Source organism: Muscardinus avellanarius, assembly GCF_963383645.1.
Source record: "Muscardinus avellanarius genome assembly, chromosome: 14".
NCBI lineage: Eukaryota > Metazoa > Chordata > Mammalia > Rodentia > Gliridae > Muscardinus > Muscardinus avellanarius.
This window is the reverse complement of record NC_137800.1, coordinates 56,915,006-56,931,480: the sequence shown is the minus strand read 5'-3', so window position 1 is coordinate 56,931,480 and position 16,475 is coordinate 56,915,006. Positions and strand designations below refer to the sequence as shown.

The 16,475-nt window shown below is 45.3% G+C and overlaps 2 protein-coding genes across 6 annotated transcripts in view; one reads left to right on the top strand and one right to left on the bottom strand.

Moving 5' to 3' along the window:
• Window positions 1–1,062, top strand: part of FGFR1 (fibroblast growth factor receptor 1) — a gene marked incomplete at both ends in the record, with an annotated part of 46,829 nt that extends 45,767 nt beyond the window's left edge. For all 5 annotated transcript variants that reach the window (XM_080709821.1, XM_080709820.1, XM_080709819.1 and 2 more), the window contains 4 exons: window positions 47–117; window positions 351–488; window positions 644–749; window positions 886–1,062. In XM_080709821.1, coding sequence (XP_080565947.1) covers window positions 47–117; window positions 351–488; window positions 644–749; window positions 886–1,062 — 492 coding nt within the window. The remainder of the gene's footprint in view (window positions 1–46; window positions 118–350; window positions 489–643; window positions 750–885) is intronic.
• Window positions 1,063–5,833: 4,771 nt separating this feature from the next.
• Window positions 5,834–16,475, bottom strand: part of LETM2 (leucine zipper and EF-hand containing transmembrane protein 2) — a gene marked incomplete at both ends in the record, with an annotated part of 38,264 nt that continues 27,622 nt past the window's right edge. The window contains 4 exons of the mRNA XM_080710584.1: window positions 5,834–5,896; window positions 7,170–7,277; window positions 8,134–8,226; window positions 10,806–10,919. Of these exons, the coding sequence (XP_080566710.1) occupies window positions 5,834–5,896; window positions 7,170–7,277; window positions 8,134–8,226; window positions 10,806–10,919 (378 nt within the window). The remainder of the gene's footprint in view (window positions 5,897–7,169; window positions 7,278–8,133; window positions 8,227–10,805; window positions 10,920–16,475) is intronic.

The following is a 16,475-nucleotide window of genomic DNA, read 5'->3' as shown; positions in this document are numbered from 1 at the left end:
ACCCTATCTGTGCCTTCCCTGTCCTCTCACCCCCTGCTGCCCGTAGGGCCGGCTGCCTGTGAAGTGGATGGCACCTGAGGCATTGTTTGACCGGATCTACACCCACCAGAGTGACGTGTGAGTTTAAAAATGCTTGCCAAAGATGGGCAGGAGAATTCCCAGTACAGGCAAGTCCTGCCTTGCCCCTGAATTCAGGAGAGAAAAACCAGTGCCCACTTGTCGGGAGGCCAGTCACAGTGTTCCGGTGCTCTTCGGGAGTCCTGGGGTGCAGCGAGGCAGTGGGGGAGACGGAGGGCTTTGGGGACCTCGCTCTGTGCCCTCCGACATAATGGCTCTGTGCTCATCTGCAGGTGGTCTTTTGGGGTGCTCCTGTGGGAAATCTTCACTTTGGGTGGTTCCCCATATCCTGGTGTGCCTGTGGAGGAGCTTTTCAAGCTGCTGAAGGAGGGTCACCGCATGGACAAGCCCAGTAACTGCACCAATGAGCTGTAAGTTGAGAAGATCCCTGAGCCAGGCCCAGAGGAGAGGGACTTGCCAGGCAGAGGAAGGGGCACTCTTCTAGAAGTGGCCTTTCTGGCACTAGGTCCTCTGCCTCATCTCTTCGCCTCTGTCCTTCCTTCCTGACTGCACACTCCTGCTGCAGGTACATGATGATGCGGGACTGCTGGCATGCAGTGCCCTCCCAGAGGCCTACCTTCAAGCAGCTGGTGGAAGACCTGGACCGCATTGTGGCTCTGACCTCCAACCAGGTAAGGCTGCCCCACACTAGGCCGGGGCCACTGCCACATGGGTATAGGAAGCATGTGACCGCCCTGGACCTCAGGCCACCACCACATGGGTGCAGGAAGGTGCACACCCCACATGTCGCTCTCTCAACTGTTGTAGGAGTATCTGGACCTGTCAATGCCCCTGGACCAATACTCACCCAGCTTTCCTGACACTCGAAGTTCTACCTGCTCCTCAGGGGAGGATTCTGTCTTCTCTCATGAGCCGTTGCCCGAGGAGCCTTGTCTGCCACGACACCCAACACAGCTTGCCAATGGTGGACTCAAGCGGCGCTGACCACCTTCCCCAGCCTACCCTGAACTCCGTTACCAACTCTATCCCTCTCCATTGGTCCCATGAGACTGCCCTTCCTTGCTGGCAGGAGCCAGCCTCCTACCAAGGCCATGCTATGTGGCCTGTCTACACCCACTGAGCTCCTCTCCCTCACAGCCCACCTGTGAGAGACAGGAGCAAAGAGACAGGTATTGCCAATGGCCTTCGTCCCCTCCCAAGTGTTGGACCAAGCCTCCTCCCTGCTGAGGACCGCCTGAAGGCAAGGGAGTGGAAAACAGCAGGCCTGCCCACGGGAGCCCGCTGAGCTTTCTCATGTTAGTGTTGTCTGTTTCACCCTAAACCCCACCCTGTTGGCCCCTTGCATTCCCTGTGGCAGGTGTCTGGTCCTTGGGGCTGCTGCAGTGGGCATCCTGATGCTCCCAGCCTCAGTTGAAGGTGACCTCTGCTCCACCTGGATGATGCCAGGGGTTTATTAATTAATTCCAGTACTAATTTGCTTTGCTGACCAAATACCTGGGACTAGAGGATGATGAGGCAAAGACTGGGAGCAGTGGTGTGGCCCTGGGGTCCAGCCCTGACCTGGGGGCTTTGTACATAGCTATGAAAGAAAACACAAAGTGTATAAATCTGAGTATATATTTACATGTCTTTTTAAAAGGGTCATTACCAGAGATTTACCCATTGGGTAAGATGCTCCTGGTGGCTGGGAGACATCAGTTACTATATATTAAAAACAAAGAAAACAGAAGAAAAAAAAGGAAAATGTTTTTTAAAAGGTCATATATTTTTTGCTACTTTTGCTGTTTTATTTTTTTAAATTATGTTCTAAGCCTATTTTCAGTTTAGGTCCCTCAATAAAAATTGCTGCTGCTTCATTTTTATACGGGCTGTGTTAAGGGGAGGGAGTGTCCACCAAAAGGAGGGAGCCAGAGAAGAGGCCTTGGCTGGCAGACAGCAGGCACCATGGGCTCTGCAGTTCCCTTGTAACCTCTTCCTCCTAGGCCGTGCACCTGGAACTGCAGATCTCGCTGATGCTTTTGGAAAGGCTGGAGAAGATGTGTGGCTAGGAACCTGCCCTTACCCCAGAGATGCTGGGCTGAAAGCCAAGGCTACAGCAGCCATAACCAGATTGTTTCCACAGAGGAAACAGGAGTGCTTGGAATAGCCAAGAGGTACCGCCAAAGTGCTGAAGAAAAAAGCAAAGACCATTTAAGAGAGGGCCTGCAGAGACTCTAGCCCAGTGAGGGGCTGGAGTCCCTATGTGGACATGTTTTGGCTTGTGCCCCTGTGCCAGGGAAAGCCTGTCACTGGAGGCTAGTTTATACCTCCCTTGCTTTTCCAGCCTCTGCTCATGATCCTGCTCCAGTTGGGAGTCTTCCTGTAGCTGTGTGACCAGACCACGCTTGTTGGATCTATTACAGATCTTGGCTTCCTAAGGTTTTTCCTGTACAAACTCCACCCTACCCCTCAGGGAAGGGAAAAAAAATCCTCCAAATGTTTTTGCTTTGGGGCTATCTGAAAACTTACTCTGCCACCTGCTGGTTGTCAGTGTACTGGCCAAATGAATTCTGGCTTCTCAGTACCTTCAACCCAGCATTACTCAGCCTTTCTTAAAGTTTGCTTTCTGCTGGGCCACTGCTGAACACCAGAAAGTTCTATATGTTTCCACCTGTCTTGGACAGGGAAGATGAGGCTGCTGCTCTAACTTTCCTTTCTGAGTTCCAGCAGCAGTGTTGGTTGCCATTGTGGAATTCTGTTTCTCTGTAAATATGCAACTGTCAAAATATTACAATATTTGTTTATGCTTAAAGACAGTATAATTTGATGAACAGAGCCAGGAAATGAGTTTTATTAGCTCTTAAAACCATTTGCTTTGAGGTCATGTAGCAGTGTCTTTTCCTTGTAAAATCATAGCAGTGATGTCTGCCTTGGCCCTACCTTGATATGATATGCTCAAGTGGGAGGAGGCTGTATAAAGGGCTCCGTGTGCCTTTGGGAGAGGAATTTGAGAAATATAAGGCACTATTATTACAACAGTGATGTCCTTGCTGTTACTACTCAAATCACCCACAGATTTCCCCAGGGACTGGCTTGGCTGTCAAATAAAAGACAGTGAAATTGACTTGAGAGAAAATGAAATGGCCGTTTTACTCAGATGACAAGATTGGTTCTCTTGGGGAAGGGAATCCAGTTTATGTAATGAGGATATTATGCAGTCAAAGCATTGAATCCAGCTGGTTTCCTCGGGGTTAAAAGATTAGGGCCTGGAATCAGCACAGCATTAATCAATACTGCCTTTCCATCTTCCCTAATTGCTGTAGGCTGGGGATCATCAGTCCCTTGCCACTGCTAATGTAATTATTGATCTCAGGTAAGTAAGATTGAACATCAGATGAAGCAAGAAAAATATCTTAATGGTAATAAAGTCACTGTGCCTATCAGTCACCAATGGGTGGGTCCAGCAAGCTAAAATCTCCCACACGAGCACAGTGCCAATCTGCTGGAAGTAGCATCATTCTGGCCTTCTGGATGTGTGCTGGAAGTGAATGGGGAGTCTGTTAGCCCAGGTTCAGCAGTACAGGGCAATGTGCTCATGGTTAAAGTACAGCACTAGACAAGGCACAAGTGCCATCAACTCCTTACCAGCTGCAGAATTTTCTCCGTGTGAGAAACAAAGGTAAACCCTAACGTGCCTACAACCATACCAGTGAGGTTATAAGCACCTGGTAGAGCTAAGACCTCTGAACCAGGAGGGAAGAGTAGAGAGCACCAAGAGAGAAGCAAGCTCCAGCTTAATCTAGCATAGCCTTCCATCCCGTCTTGGTTGATACCTAGCAGTATCCAGAACCGTGTGTAGCGCACTGCTCCTCAGTGCATGTCCAGGCATATAGACGGGATGTATTGAAAGACTCCTGCCAACTAGTTCCTTATCGCCTGTGACTCCAGAAGCTGGGCCAGTGATGTACTTTCTCAAGAGCCAGTTGTGCTTCGTCTGAACTTGGTACTGTTAAGTGACCTCATGTTTGTGGTCAGGATGTTTACATCACTGGAAACTGCAAATGCTACAAAGTAAGGCAATTATTCCCCTCAGAGAGTTGATTGTTAATCATAGACCAGGGCACCACCAGCCAAATTTTAGCTAACAACCATGGAACCCAACAGCCAAGTACCTGAAATGAGAACAAAGAAGCATTCCTAATTGAGAGCCATAGACATATACATTATGCCTATAATCTCAGTGCTTACGAGGCTGAGACTGGAGAATCACTGTCTTGAGATCAATGTGCAATAACTTTAACAAGACCCTATTTCAGAATAAAAAGGGCTGGGGAGATACAGCTCAGGCAGAGCACCCCTGGGTTCAATCTCCAGTATCAAATGTCTTACATACCTATGTTAGCAAAAACTGGTAAAGGCAAACAAGATGGTCAGCCTGACTTAACCATCGTTCTCAGAAGAAAAGAAGGCCACAAAGAACTGTACAGCAGCTGAACACACAAGAATCACTCAACAGAACAGGACTGAGTTAACTAGGTGATCCCTTTGCCATGCTTACCTGAAATGCAGACTAATTAAACACCCATCATTTCAAAACTGGAGAATTTTATTGTAAATCATCTGGCTCTGCCACTGGCAAGACCCATGGGATGCTGTCTTCATAAAAAGACGTGGAGTTAGTTGATAGGCCAGGGTGGGGCTTGGCCCTGATGGAGAAGTCTCAGAGCATCTTAAAGTGTGTGTTCTTGCTGTACAGTACTAATAACACTTCTCAGCTGGTCCAAGACAGGCCACATCGGAGTTCTACTTGGTTTAGTTGGCTCCCATTTGCTTTCAGTTTCACAGCAAGTGAAGGAATCTAATTTCATCACCCACAAGCTGAAATACTTTTTCCCTTCTCACCTCCCCCAAAAAACAAAGTTCTTGGTCACCTGCACAGCAGTCTACCTGTTTGGTTGTTTCCTGTATTAATAAAACTGAAAACACTAGACAAATATCTAAGTGATATAGGGATTATATCTGACTGCACCAACCTCAGTGACTAACAAAAGTCTTGCTTTTAAGAAACAAGCTGACCAGAAAAATACACATCCAGAACAAATTGTTGAGCCTTAAGCCCCTAATTATGTTTCTTAGTAAAATGGTGCCTAATGAAAGACATATGTGCTCAAGCCTGAGGTATCTATGGGGACAGCTAAGCAGCAACAAAGTCTCTTTGACTGCCAGTGGTTTAACTCCCCATTTTTCTGTTCTAAGAAGCTTTCCTTATATCCAGAAAGACTTTACTGGGAAGTATACCCACCCTGTCTCAGGGTACTTGCTTTTTGGGTCCCTGTTTCTATTGAGAGATCATTCTGAATAAGTTGGTCAGGTGTTCTTAAGGAGATTTCTGGAGTCTCCCAGTTGTGACTTGAGATTCAAGCCATAGGAAGCAGAGGTGTCCACGGTGCCAAGATGGTTCTGTTATGCAAAGCAATTTCCTCTCTTAAGAGAGAGGTACGCGAATAGGAAAATACTCAAAAGCAACATGGGGGGTTATATACAAAATTTTGTGGGATGACATAATGGTATAGAAGAAACACTGCAATTATGTTTCTCTAAATGACCTGGACTTGGTATCACTGCTGACCATGTGGAATGGTCATGAGGTGCCAGAGGACTGTGCCAAGGACTAAATGATCCTCCCAAGTCAGGTTCAGGGAGTCTCAGCCTGGAATCCTTCGTGGGCACTGCTGCAGGCCATGGCAGCAAAGACATGAGCTCCACCCTCACGTCTTTAGGCTGCCTCTGAACTGGCCTTGCTGTCCTGAGAAGTCTTCTGTGATTTGGCCTGGAATGTCTAGGTATCAAGCACAAGGACTTTAGGCGTTGGTCACAATTCGATGTGTACCCTTTTGTTTTCCTAATCAATGACACTACAAGCCAGGCGTGGCGAAGCATGCCTGTAATCTCAGTACTTGAGAGGCTGAGGCGAAAGGATCTTGAATTTGAGGCCAGCCTCAGCAATTTACTGAGACCCTGGTTTCAAAATAAAAAGGGCAGCTGGGTGTGGTGGCCCATGCTTGTAACCCCAGCATTTGGGAAGCTAAGATGATGAGGATCGCGGTTTGTGGACAGCCTCTGTTTCAAAATAAAGAATAAAAAATAGAGCCGGGCGTGGTGGCGCACACTTGTAATCCCCGCGCTTGGGAGGCCGAGACAGGAGGATCGCGCAGGTTTGAAGCCAGCCTCAGCTACTTAGTGAGACCCTGTTTCCAAATAAAATATAAAAATGGGTCTGGGAGTATAGCCCAGAGGTAGAAAGCCTCTGGGTTCCACCCCCAGTACCACAAAAAAAAAAAGGGGGGGGTGAAGGTGGAGCTTGGAGGTAGAATGCCACTGGGTTCCATCCCCAATATTGCAAAAAAATAAAAAAAGAAAAAGGGCTAGCCAGGCACAGTGTTGTATGCTTGTAATCCCAGTACTTGGGGAAGCTTGAGACAGGAGGATCACAGGTTCACCGTGAGCCTCATCTACTTAGTGAGGTCCTTCACAACTTAGACCCTGTTTCAAAGAATAAAAAAATGGGCTAAGGGTGTAGCTCAGAGGTAGAATGCCCCTGAGTTAAATCCCCAGTACCCCCCCAAAAATTGTAATTGCTTTCCTGCTAGTATTTCCTGACATCAGAAGCCTGTGTAAAATACACAACATATGGAAACTATCTCTATGTGGTGCATTAAAAAATAAGGATCTTCCTATAGTATAATTAGCTTCCAGACTTAACATGTTTAGGTCTGGTCTGCCATTGGCTAGTTGTTTTTTTTTCCCCATTTTTGGATACAAAATAGGGCTGGGGGTGTAGGTCAGAGGTAGAATCCCCCTGAGTTCAGTCCCCAGCACCATACACACACACACAAACACACACACACCATATATATTACGTGTGTGTGTGTGTGTGTGTGTGTGTGTCTGTATGTATATAGTGGTTATAAGATGACCAAAGTTCAGCCTATAACTTTGTATTTATATAGCAGGAAGAATTATGTGCAGTGCTTTGCGATGGTTAGAATTCTAGATTCTCGCAACCCTAGAAATAACTAGAGGGAAAGGACTTTCTCTTTTTCGATACTTACAGCTTCTTTAGAAGTGATAGATCCTTTGGGCAATGAAATAGGTGTTGATGGTGTTATTGGTGATGGTGGTACTGGAGGTACCGGTGACAGCTGTATAAATTCTTCATCCTTAAACATCAGAACTGAGAGTTGGGTGACTGATTTAAAACAAAATCCTTGGAATCTAATTACATATAGCCAAGTGTTGAACTCGTGTGTGTGTGTGTGTGTGTGTGTGTGTGTGTGTGTGTGTGTGTGTTACTGGGAATGAACCCAGAGTCTTGCATATGCAAGGCAAGTGCTCTACCACTGAGCTATACCCAATCTCAAATATTAAGCTTTCTTAGAAACAGCCCAAACAGTACAATAAATACTCCTTATTAAGGATCATTATGGTATTAAAATTCACTTTCATTAAGAGCATTAAAAAGTCAGGCATGGTAGCACACACCTGTAATCCCAGTACTTGGGAGGCTGAGACAGGAGGATCACAGGTTTGAAATCGCCCTAAGCAACTTAGTGAGGCTCACATCAACTTAGCAAGATCCTATTTCCAAGTAAAAAATAAAATAGGACTGGGAGGCCGGGCGTGGTGGCGCACGCTTGTAATCCCCGCGCTTGGGAGGCAGAGACAGGAGGATCGCGCAGGTTCGAAGCCAGCCGCGTGCGCTGGCTTAGGAGACCCTGTTTCCAAAATGAAAATGTAAAAATAGGTCTGGGAGTGTAGCCCCGAGGTAGAAGGGCTTCCAGGAACCCCAGTGCCACCAAAAAAAAAAAAAAAAAAAAAAATAGGACTGGGAGTGTCCCAGCACCACAAAAATCAAATCTGGTTAAGGATTTAGCTCAGAGGTAGAACACCCCTGGGTTCAATCCCAAGTACCACAAAAAATTATAATTAATTAGTTTAATTAAATAAAAATAGGGTAAATTACTATAGTACTGTATTTTTTAACTTAATTAGTCATGTGAAAAGTAACTGTCTGACCTTAATTCCCTGGGGTTGAGGTGCAGAATCCACCATGTCCTCTTTAGAGTCAGGAGAAGTAGGTGGCCCCACAGGAGCCGCTGGCTTTGGAGCCTGGGGACGAGAATACTACATCGCATGAGCATGGACTTGCTGCTCTTCTGAAGCTCAGAACTCATCTGCAGGATGCAGTGCCCTGTGGCACTGCCAGGTTTCCAGTAAATTCCTAATTTCCTCCTCTCACTGCACCCTTATGAGTGGCATATGAAATATGTCCCTGAAATAGCAACTTAGTATTATCATTTCTCTTTGAGTTTTGAATCATCTATACACAAAAGTTGTATACTAATTAGATTCCAATGTTTGAAATCTTCAGTCATTAACAAGCCACTATGCTTCAGAGCTTTCGTGTGTGTGTATGTGTGGTACTAGGGATAGAACCCAGGGTACTTCTACCTCCAGACCTATTTTATAATTTTATTTGGAAATAGGGTCTCATTAAATTGCTGAGAGCCTCACTAAGTAGCTGAGGCTGGCTTTGAACCTGTATGATCCTCCGGTCTCAGCCTCCCAAGTACTGGAATTACAACATGCACCACCATGCCTGGCTCAGAGCTTTTTTTTTTTTTTTTTTCTTTCAGTACTGGGGATGGAATCCAGACAAATTCTACCTCCAAGCTACACCCCCAGCCCTACTTTTTAGTCTTTATTTTGAAACGGTCTCACTGAGTTGCAGAAGGCCTTACTATGTAGCTGAGGCTCTCCTCGAACCACAATCCTCCTGTCTCAATGCTGGGATTACAAGCGTGCGCCACCACACCCAGCCTTTCAGAGCTTATTTTTTTTTTTTAAGTAATACCTGCTAAGAGTGATGGTGCATGCTTGTAATCCTAGTACTTGGGAAACCAAGATAGGAGGATCACATGTTCAAAGCCAGCCTTAGCAACTTAATGAGACTCTTAAAAACTTAGCAAGACCCTGTTCCCAAATAAGAAATAAAATAGAAGGCTGAGTGTGGTGGCACACATTTATAATTCCAGCATTTGAGAGGCTGAGACAAGGATTGTGGTTCGCAGACAGCTTCAGCTACTTAGGCTCTTTGCAATTCAGTGAGACCCTGTTTCAAAATAAAGACTAAAAAAATAGGGCTGGGGGTGTAGCTCAGAGGTAGAATGCCCCTGGGTTCCATCCTCAGTACTGCAAAAGAAAAGAAAAGAAAAGAAAGAGTAGCTGGGGGTGGTGGCACACGCTTGTAATCCCAGCATTCGGGAGGCTGAGACCAGAGGACTGGGGTTTGCAGATAGCCTCAGCTACTTAGGCCCTTTGCAACTCAGTGAGACCTGGTTTCAAAATAAAAAGTAAAAAATAGGGCAGGGGGTGTAGCTCAGAGGTTGAATGCCCCTGGGTTCCATCCCCAGACCCGCAAAAAAAAAAAAGAGAGAGAGAGAGGGAGATGTAGCCCAGAGTTTGTAAAAGGCCTCTGGATTTCATCCCTAGTACCAAAAAAAAAAAAAGCTCTGAACCAGATATGCGGACATGGTGGCACACACTTTGTAATTCCAGTACTTGGGAGGCTGAGACAGGAAGATCCCAGATTCAAAGTCAGCCTCTGCAACTTAGTGAGGCTCTCAGCAACCCAGTGGAGACCTGTTTCCAAATAAGAAATAAAATAGAACTGAGGGTGTACTTGGAGGTAGAATGCCTCTGGGTTCAATCCCCAGTACCAAAATAAATAAGTAAGTAAGTAAATAAATCTCCTCTGAGGCGAGTATGGTAGCACAAGCCTGTGATCCCAGTATCAGGAGGCTGAAAAGAGTCTCACAGGTTTGAGGACAGCCTCAGCAAGTAGAAAGACTCTCATCAGTCTAGAGAGACCCTGTTTCAAAATAAAAATAAAATAATGCTGGGGGTGTAGCTTGAGGTGGAATGCCCCTGGGTTCAATCTCTAGAATATTGGGGGAGGAAAAATCCTGAGCCGCATCTGGCATACCCCTGTGATTCTAGTACTTGAGAAGCTGAAACAAGAAGAGGATTACAGATTTGAGGCCAGCCCCAGCAACTTAGCGAGGCCCTGCTTCAAAATTTAAAAATAAGGCTGTGGCCAGGCGTAGTGGCGCATGCTTGTAATCCTCACGCTTGGGAGGTGGAGACAGGAGGATGGCACAGGTTCGAAGCCAGACTCTCTGGCTTAAGAGACCCTGTTTCCAAATAAAAATATAAAATAGGTCTGGGAGTGTAGCCCGGAGGTAGAAGGGTTCCATCCCCAGTACCACCAAATAAATAAATAAATAAATAAACAAACAAATAAAGCAAGCAAGCTGTGGGTATGGATTGGAGGTAGGAACAGTTCAAACAGCTCAATCTCTAGTATCATAAATGAGTAAACAGACAAATTTAAAAAAAAAAAATTTAAAAACCGCTTGAGCCAGCATCCTGGCACATTCCTGTATTCCTAGTACTTAAGAGGCTGAGACAAGAAGATGGAAGGTTTAAGTCCAGCCTCAGCAATTTATCAAAACCCTCAGCAACTTAGAGGCACCCTGTTTCAAAATAAAAGGGCTGGGGGTGAAGCTTAGATGGAAAACACCCCTACATTCAATCCCCAGTACTAAAAAGAAGAAAGAAGGTATTGAAGGCAATTGAACCAAATTCCAAAAGAAATGCTGCTCTGCTCTGTGGACCGAGGGACTCACCTCTCCATTTTGTGGTATCTCAACTGGCTTTGGCTTCACATCTATTAGGTAGAAGGTACGAGACAGGAGCAAAAGAGACGGAGGGACATTCTCCTTCAGGTGGAGATCCAGCCACTGGAAGATGGAGAAGAGGAAAACACAGTGGAGCACAGAATGTTAGAGCAGGAGCCTCTCCCACCCTCAGCTGCTTCCCCAGCTGCAGCTTCCCCAGCTTGTGGCAGAACAGGGTTGAAAACACCAGCCCCAGACTTCCCGATGTTGGCACCTGGCGGCCCACTGTCATACTGGGCCACTAGCAGGCCTGAGAGGGAGTGTGCCACTGTGGACCAAAGCAGCTAAGTACTCACATCCATTCACGTTCTCTCTCCTACTCTCTCTCTCCCCTCTCCCCTCTCCTCTCTCCCCTTTCCCCTTTGCCTCACCCCTCTCCCTTCCTCGCCCTCTCCCCTCTCCTCCCCCCACCCTCTCTGATTAAACCCAGAAGCACTCTAATTCTGAGCTACACCCTCAGGGGAAACTGGGCATGGTGGCAAACACTTGTAATCTCAGTATTTGTGAGGCTGAAACAGGAGGACCACAGGCTCACTGCAAACCTCAGCAACTCAGTGAGGCCCTCTGCAACTCAGTGAGACCCTCTTTCAAAATAAAAAATAAAACAGAGCCAGGCGTGGCTCCCAGCGCTTGGGAGGCTGAGATAGGAGATTCGAAGCCAGCCTCAGCTACTTAGGCTCTCAGCAACTTAGTGAGACCCTGTTTCCAAATAAAGTATAAAATAGAGCTGGGGAGCTGGGTGTGGTGGCGCACACTTGTAATCCCAGCATTTGGGAGGCCGAAACCGGAGGATCGTGGTTCGCAGACAGCCTCAGCTACTTAGGCCCTCTGCAACTCAGAGAGCCCCTGTTTCAAAATAAAAAACAAGCCAGGTGTGGTGGCGCACACTTGTAATCCCCGTGCTTGGGAGGCAGAGACAGGGGGATCCCGCAGGTTCAAAGCCAGCCCTCTCTGGCTTAAGGGGATCCTGTTTCCAAATTAAAAAAAAAAAAAAAAAAAGTCTGGGAGTGTAGCCTGGAGGTAGAAGAGCTTCCAGGAACCCCAGTACCACACACACACACACAATAATAATAATAATAATAATAATAATAATAATAATAATAATAATAATAATAATACAGGGCAGAGAGTGTAGCTTGGAGGTCAAAGCCCTTGGGTTCCATCCCCAGACCTCAAAATAAATAAATAAATAAACAAACAAATAAATAAATAAAATACAGCTGGGAGTATAGCCCAGAGGTAGAAAAGCCCCTGGGTTCAACCGCCAGTACCACAAAAAATTCATAAAAATAAAATAAAATAGGGTTGGAGGTATGATTCAAAGGTTTCAAAGGTAAAATACCTCTGAATTCAATCCCCAGCACAAAATAAATAAATAAATAAAATGCTTGAAGCCAGGAGTGGTGATAAAATTTGTAATCCTGATACTTGGGAGGCTGAGACAGGAGGATCACAGGTTTATACAGCATTTAGCAATGCCTTCCACAATTTAGTGAGACCCTGTTTCAAAATAAAAAAATAAAGGACATCAAGGAATTCAAATAGGAAAAGAAGAAATAAAATTATCTCCATTTGCAGATGACATGATCTATAAGTACAAGACCCAAAAACTCAACCAAAAGTCTACTAGAGCTGATTAACACATTCAGCAAAGTAGCAGGACACAAAATCAACCTAAAAGAATCAGGAGCTTTTCTATATGCCATGAATCCACTGAGAAAGAAATTCAGAAAACAATTCCAATCACAATAACCTCAAAACCAATAAAATATCTAGAAATAAAACTGACCAAAGATATAAAAGGCCCTCTGCAACTTAATGAGACCTTGTTTAAAAAAAAAAAAAAAAAAAAAAGAGTAGCCGGGCTTGGTGGCGCACGCTTGTAATCCCCGGGCTTGGGAGGCGGAGACAGAAGGATCACACAGGTTCGAAGCCAGCCTCAGCTACTTAGTGAGGCTCTCAGCAACTTAGTGAGACACTGTTTCCAAATAAAATATGAAACAGGTCTGGGAGTATAGCCCGGAAGTAGAAAGCCTCTGGGTTCCACCCCCAGTACCACCAAAAAAAAATGTTTTTAAAAGGAATGCGGGTGAGCCGGGCGTGGTAGCGCACGCTTGTAATCCCAGCATTCAGGAGGCTGAGACTGGAGGATCTTGATTTGCAGACAGCCTCAGCTACTTAGTGAGGCTCTCTGCAACTTAGTTTCAAAATATCCTGTTTCAAAATAAAGAATAAAAATCAGGGCAGGGATGTAACTCAGAGAGGTCAAATGTCTTTGGGTTCCATCCTCAGACCTGCAAAAAAAAAAAAAAAGGGATGGGGGTATAGCTCAGAGATAGAATACCCCTGAGTTCAATCCCCAGTACCATACCAAAAAAGAAAAAAATTAATTATATTGTATGAAAATGCTGTAATTTATTCATTTATTTATTACAGTACTGGGGATGGAACCCAGGGGCATTCTACCAATGAGCTACACCCTTAGCTCTATTTTTTAGGTTTTTTTTTTTTTTGCGGGTCTGGGGATGGAACCCAGGGGCATTTGACCTCCGAGCTACACCCCCTGCCCTATTTTTTATTCTTTATTTTGAAACCAGGTCTCACTGAGTTGCAGAGGGCCTCACTAAGTAGCTGAGGCTGTCCGCGAACCACGATCCTCCTGTCTCAGCCTCTCGAATGCTGGGATTACAAGCGTGTGCCACCATGCCCGGCTTGTATGTTTTTTTTGAAACAGGTTCTCACTGAGTTCCAAAGGGCCTTGCTAAGTAGATGAGGCTGTCCGAAAACCATGATCCTCTTGTCCACCTCCTGAATGCTAGGATTACAAGCATGCACCACCAGGCCCGGCTCTTATAATTTATTATTCTCCGATTAATAATCTTCAACTGTTTCCAATCTTTTGCTATCAAATATGTGCTGCAATGGATAATTGTGTACATATGTCCTTTTACACATGTGCAAGAATATAGGAGAAATTCCTGGAAATGAAATCGATGAGTCAAAGAGTATATTTTTTTTTTTTTTTTTTTTTTTTTTTTTTTTTGGTGGTACTGGGGATGGAACTCTACCTCCAGGCTACACTCCCAGACCTATTTTGTATTTTTTTATTTGGAAACAAGGTTTCTTAAACCAAAGAGGCTGGCTTCAAACCTGAGTGATCTTCCTGTCTCTGCCTCCCAAGCGCAGGGATTACAAGCATGTACCACCACGCCTGGTATATATTTTTAAAGTTTGAAAGATAATACCAAATTTCTCTTCATGGAGATCTTGCCAGCTGGGCATGAATGCACCTCCACCAAAGCTCTTACCAACAGAGTGTAATAACCACCTCTGAGAGCCGGGCGTGGTGGCGCACGCTTGTAATCCCCAGCATTCGGGAGGCTGAGACTGGAGGATTGCGGTTCACGGACAGCCTCAACTACTTAGTGAGGCCCTCCACAACTTAGTGAGACCCTGTCTCAAAATAAAGAATAAAAAAAAAAAAATAGGGCAGAGGGTGTAGCTCGGAGGTAGAATGCCCCTGGGTTCCATCCCCAGACCCGCAAAAAAAAAAAAAAAAAAAAAAACTCTGATCTTTGCCAATTGAATACTGAATATGGACTCTCTTGGGTTTTTTGTTGTTGTTTGTGGTACTAGGGATAGAACCCAAGGATGTTCTGCATCTGAGCTATACCTTCAGCTATTTTTATTTTTTATTATGAAACAGGGTCCCACTAAGATCCTGAGAACCTCATTAAAATGCTGAGGCTGACCTTGAATTTGAAATCCTCCTGTTTCAGCCTCCCTAGTACTGGGATAACAGGTACACACCACCACTCCCAGCTGGCATATCTTTTTTTGTGTGTGTGTGTGGTACTGGGGGTGGAACCCAGAGGCTTTCTACCTCTGGGCTATACTCCCAGACCTATTTTATATTTTATTTGGAAACAGGGTCTCACTAAGTTGCTGAGAGCCTCACTAAGTAGCTGAGGCTGGCTTCGAACCTGTGCGATCCTCCTGTCTCAGCCTCCCAAGCGCGGGGATTACAAGCATGCACCACCACGCCAGGCTCATATCTTAGTTTTAATGTATCATATGAGTAAGGTTAAAAAATGTAATATTTTAACCATCTTATAATTTTCTTTTTTATGAACTAGACAACACAAATTATCTTTTTTTTTTCCTTGAGGTACTGGGGGATGGAACCCGAGGGCTTTCTACCTCAGAGCTACACCCTCAGCCCTATTTTTTTTTTTTTTAAACAAGGTCTCACTAAGTTATGAAGGGCCTAAGTAGCTGAAGCTGGCCACAAACCTGCAATCCTCCTATCTCAGCCTCACAAGTACTGGGATTACAAGTGTGTGTTACCCCATGAGTTCATTGACTAAAGCTGAACATCTTATGGTTGTGGTTGGGTTGATCCCCTCACTCCCTGCAGAGGATTGTAGAATGATACACCGTGTGTGTGTGTGTGTGTGTGTGTGTGTGTGTGTGTGTGTGTGTCAGTCACTGGGGATAAACCCAGGGGCATTCTACCTCCAAGCTACACCTCCAACCTTGTGTTTTAATTTTTATTTTGAAACAGCGTATCACTAGGTTGATGAGTCACTACTTGCTGAAGCTGTCCTTGAACTTGTGATCCTCCTGTCTCAGCCTTTCAAGAACTGGGATTACAAGCATGTGCCACCCTCCACCATGCCCAGCATGATACACCTTTTTAAGAAAGCATTTTGATAATATGAATCCATCTAATACCCCTTTATTTTTTGTGATGCTGGGGAAGAAATCCAGGGGCCTTCTACCTCCAGGGTATACTCCCAGGCCTCTTTTATATTTTATTTGGAAACGGGGTCAAAGTTGTTGAGAGCCTAAGTATCTGAGGCTGACTTCTAACCTGCATGATCCTCCTGTCTCAGCCTCCCAAATACTGGGATTACAAGCGTGCATCACCACGCCCAGCTTACTACCCCAATTTTAAGAAATTCATAGGAGCTGGGCATGGTATCACATGCTTGTAATCCCAGTACTTGGGAGGCTGAAACAGGAAGATCACAGATACAAGGCCAGCCTCAGTGACTTAGTGGGACCCTGTTTCAAAATAAAATATAAAATAGGCACCCGGCGTGGTGGCGCACACTTGTAATCCCCGCACTTGGGAGGATCGTGCAGGTTCGAAGCCAGCCACGCTGGCTTAGGAGACCCTGTTTCCAAACAAAAAAAGTATAAAAATAGGTCTGGGAGTGTAGCCTGAAGGTAGAAGGGTTTCCAAAAACCCCAGTACCACTAAAAAAATAATAATAAAATAAATAAATAAATAAATAAATAAATAGAATAAAGTATAAAATAGGGCTGGTGGTATAGCTCAGAATGCCTCTGGATTCAGAGAGAGAGAGAGAGAGAGAGAGAGAGAGAGAGAGAGGGAGAAGAGAAGAGGAGAGGAGAGGAGAGGAGAGGAGAGGAGAGAAGAGGAGAGAGAGAGAGAGAGAGAGAGAGAGAGAGAGAGAGAGAAACTCACTAAGTAGCTGAGGCTGTCCGCGAACCGCAATCCTCTGGGTCTCAGCCTCCCGAATGCTGGGATTACAAGCGTTCGCCACCACACCCGACTTCCCTGCCCTATTTCTTATTCTTTATTTTGAAACA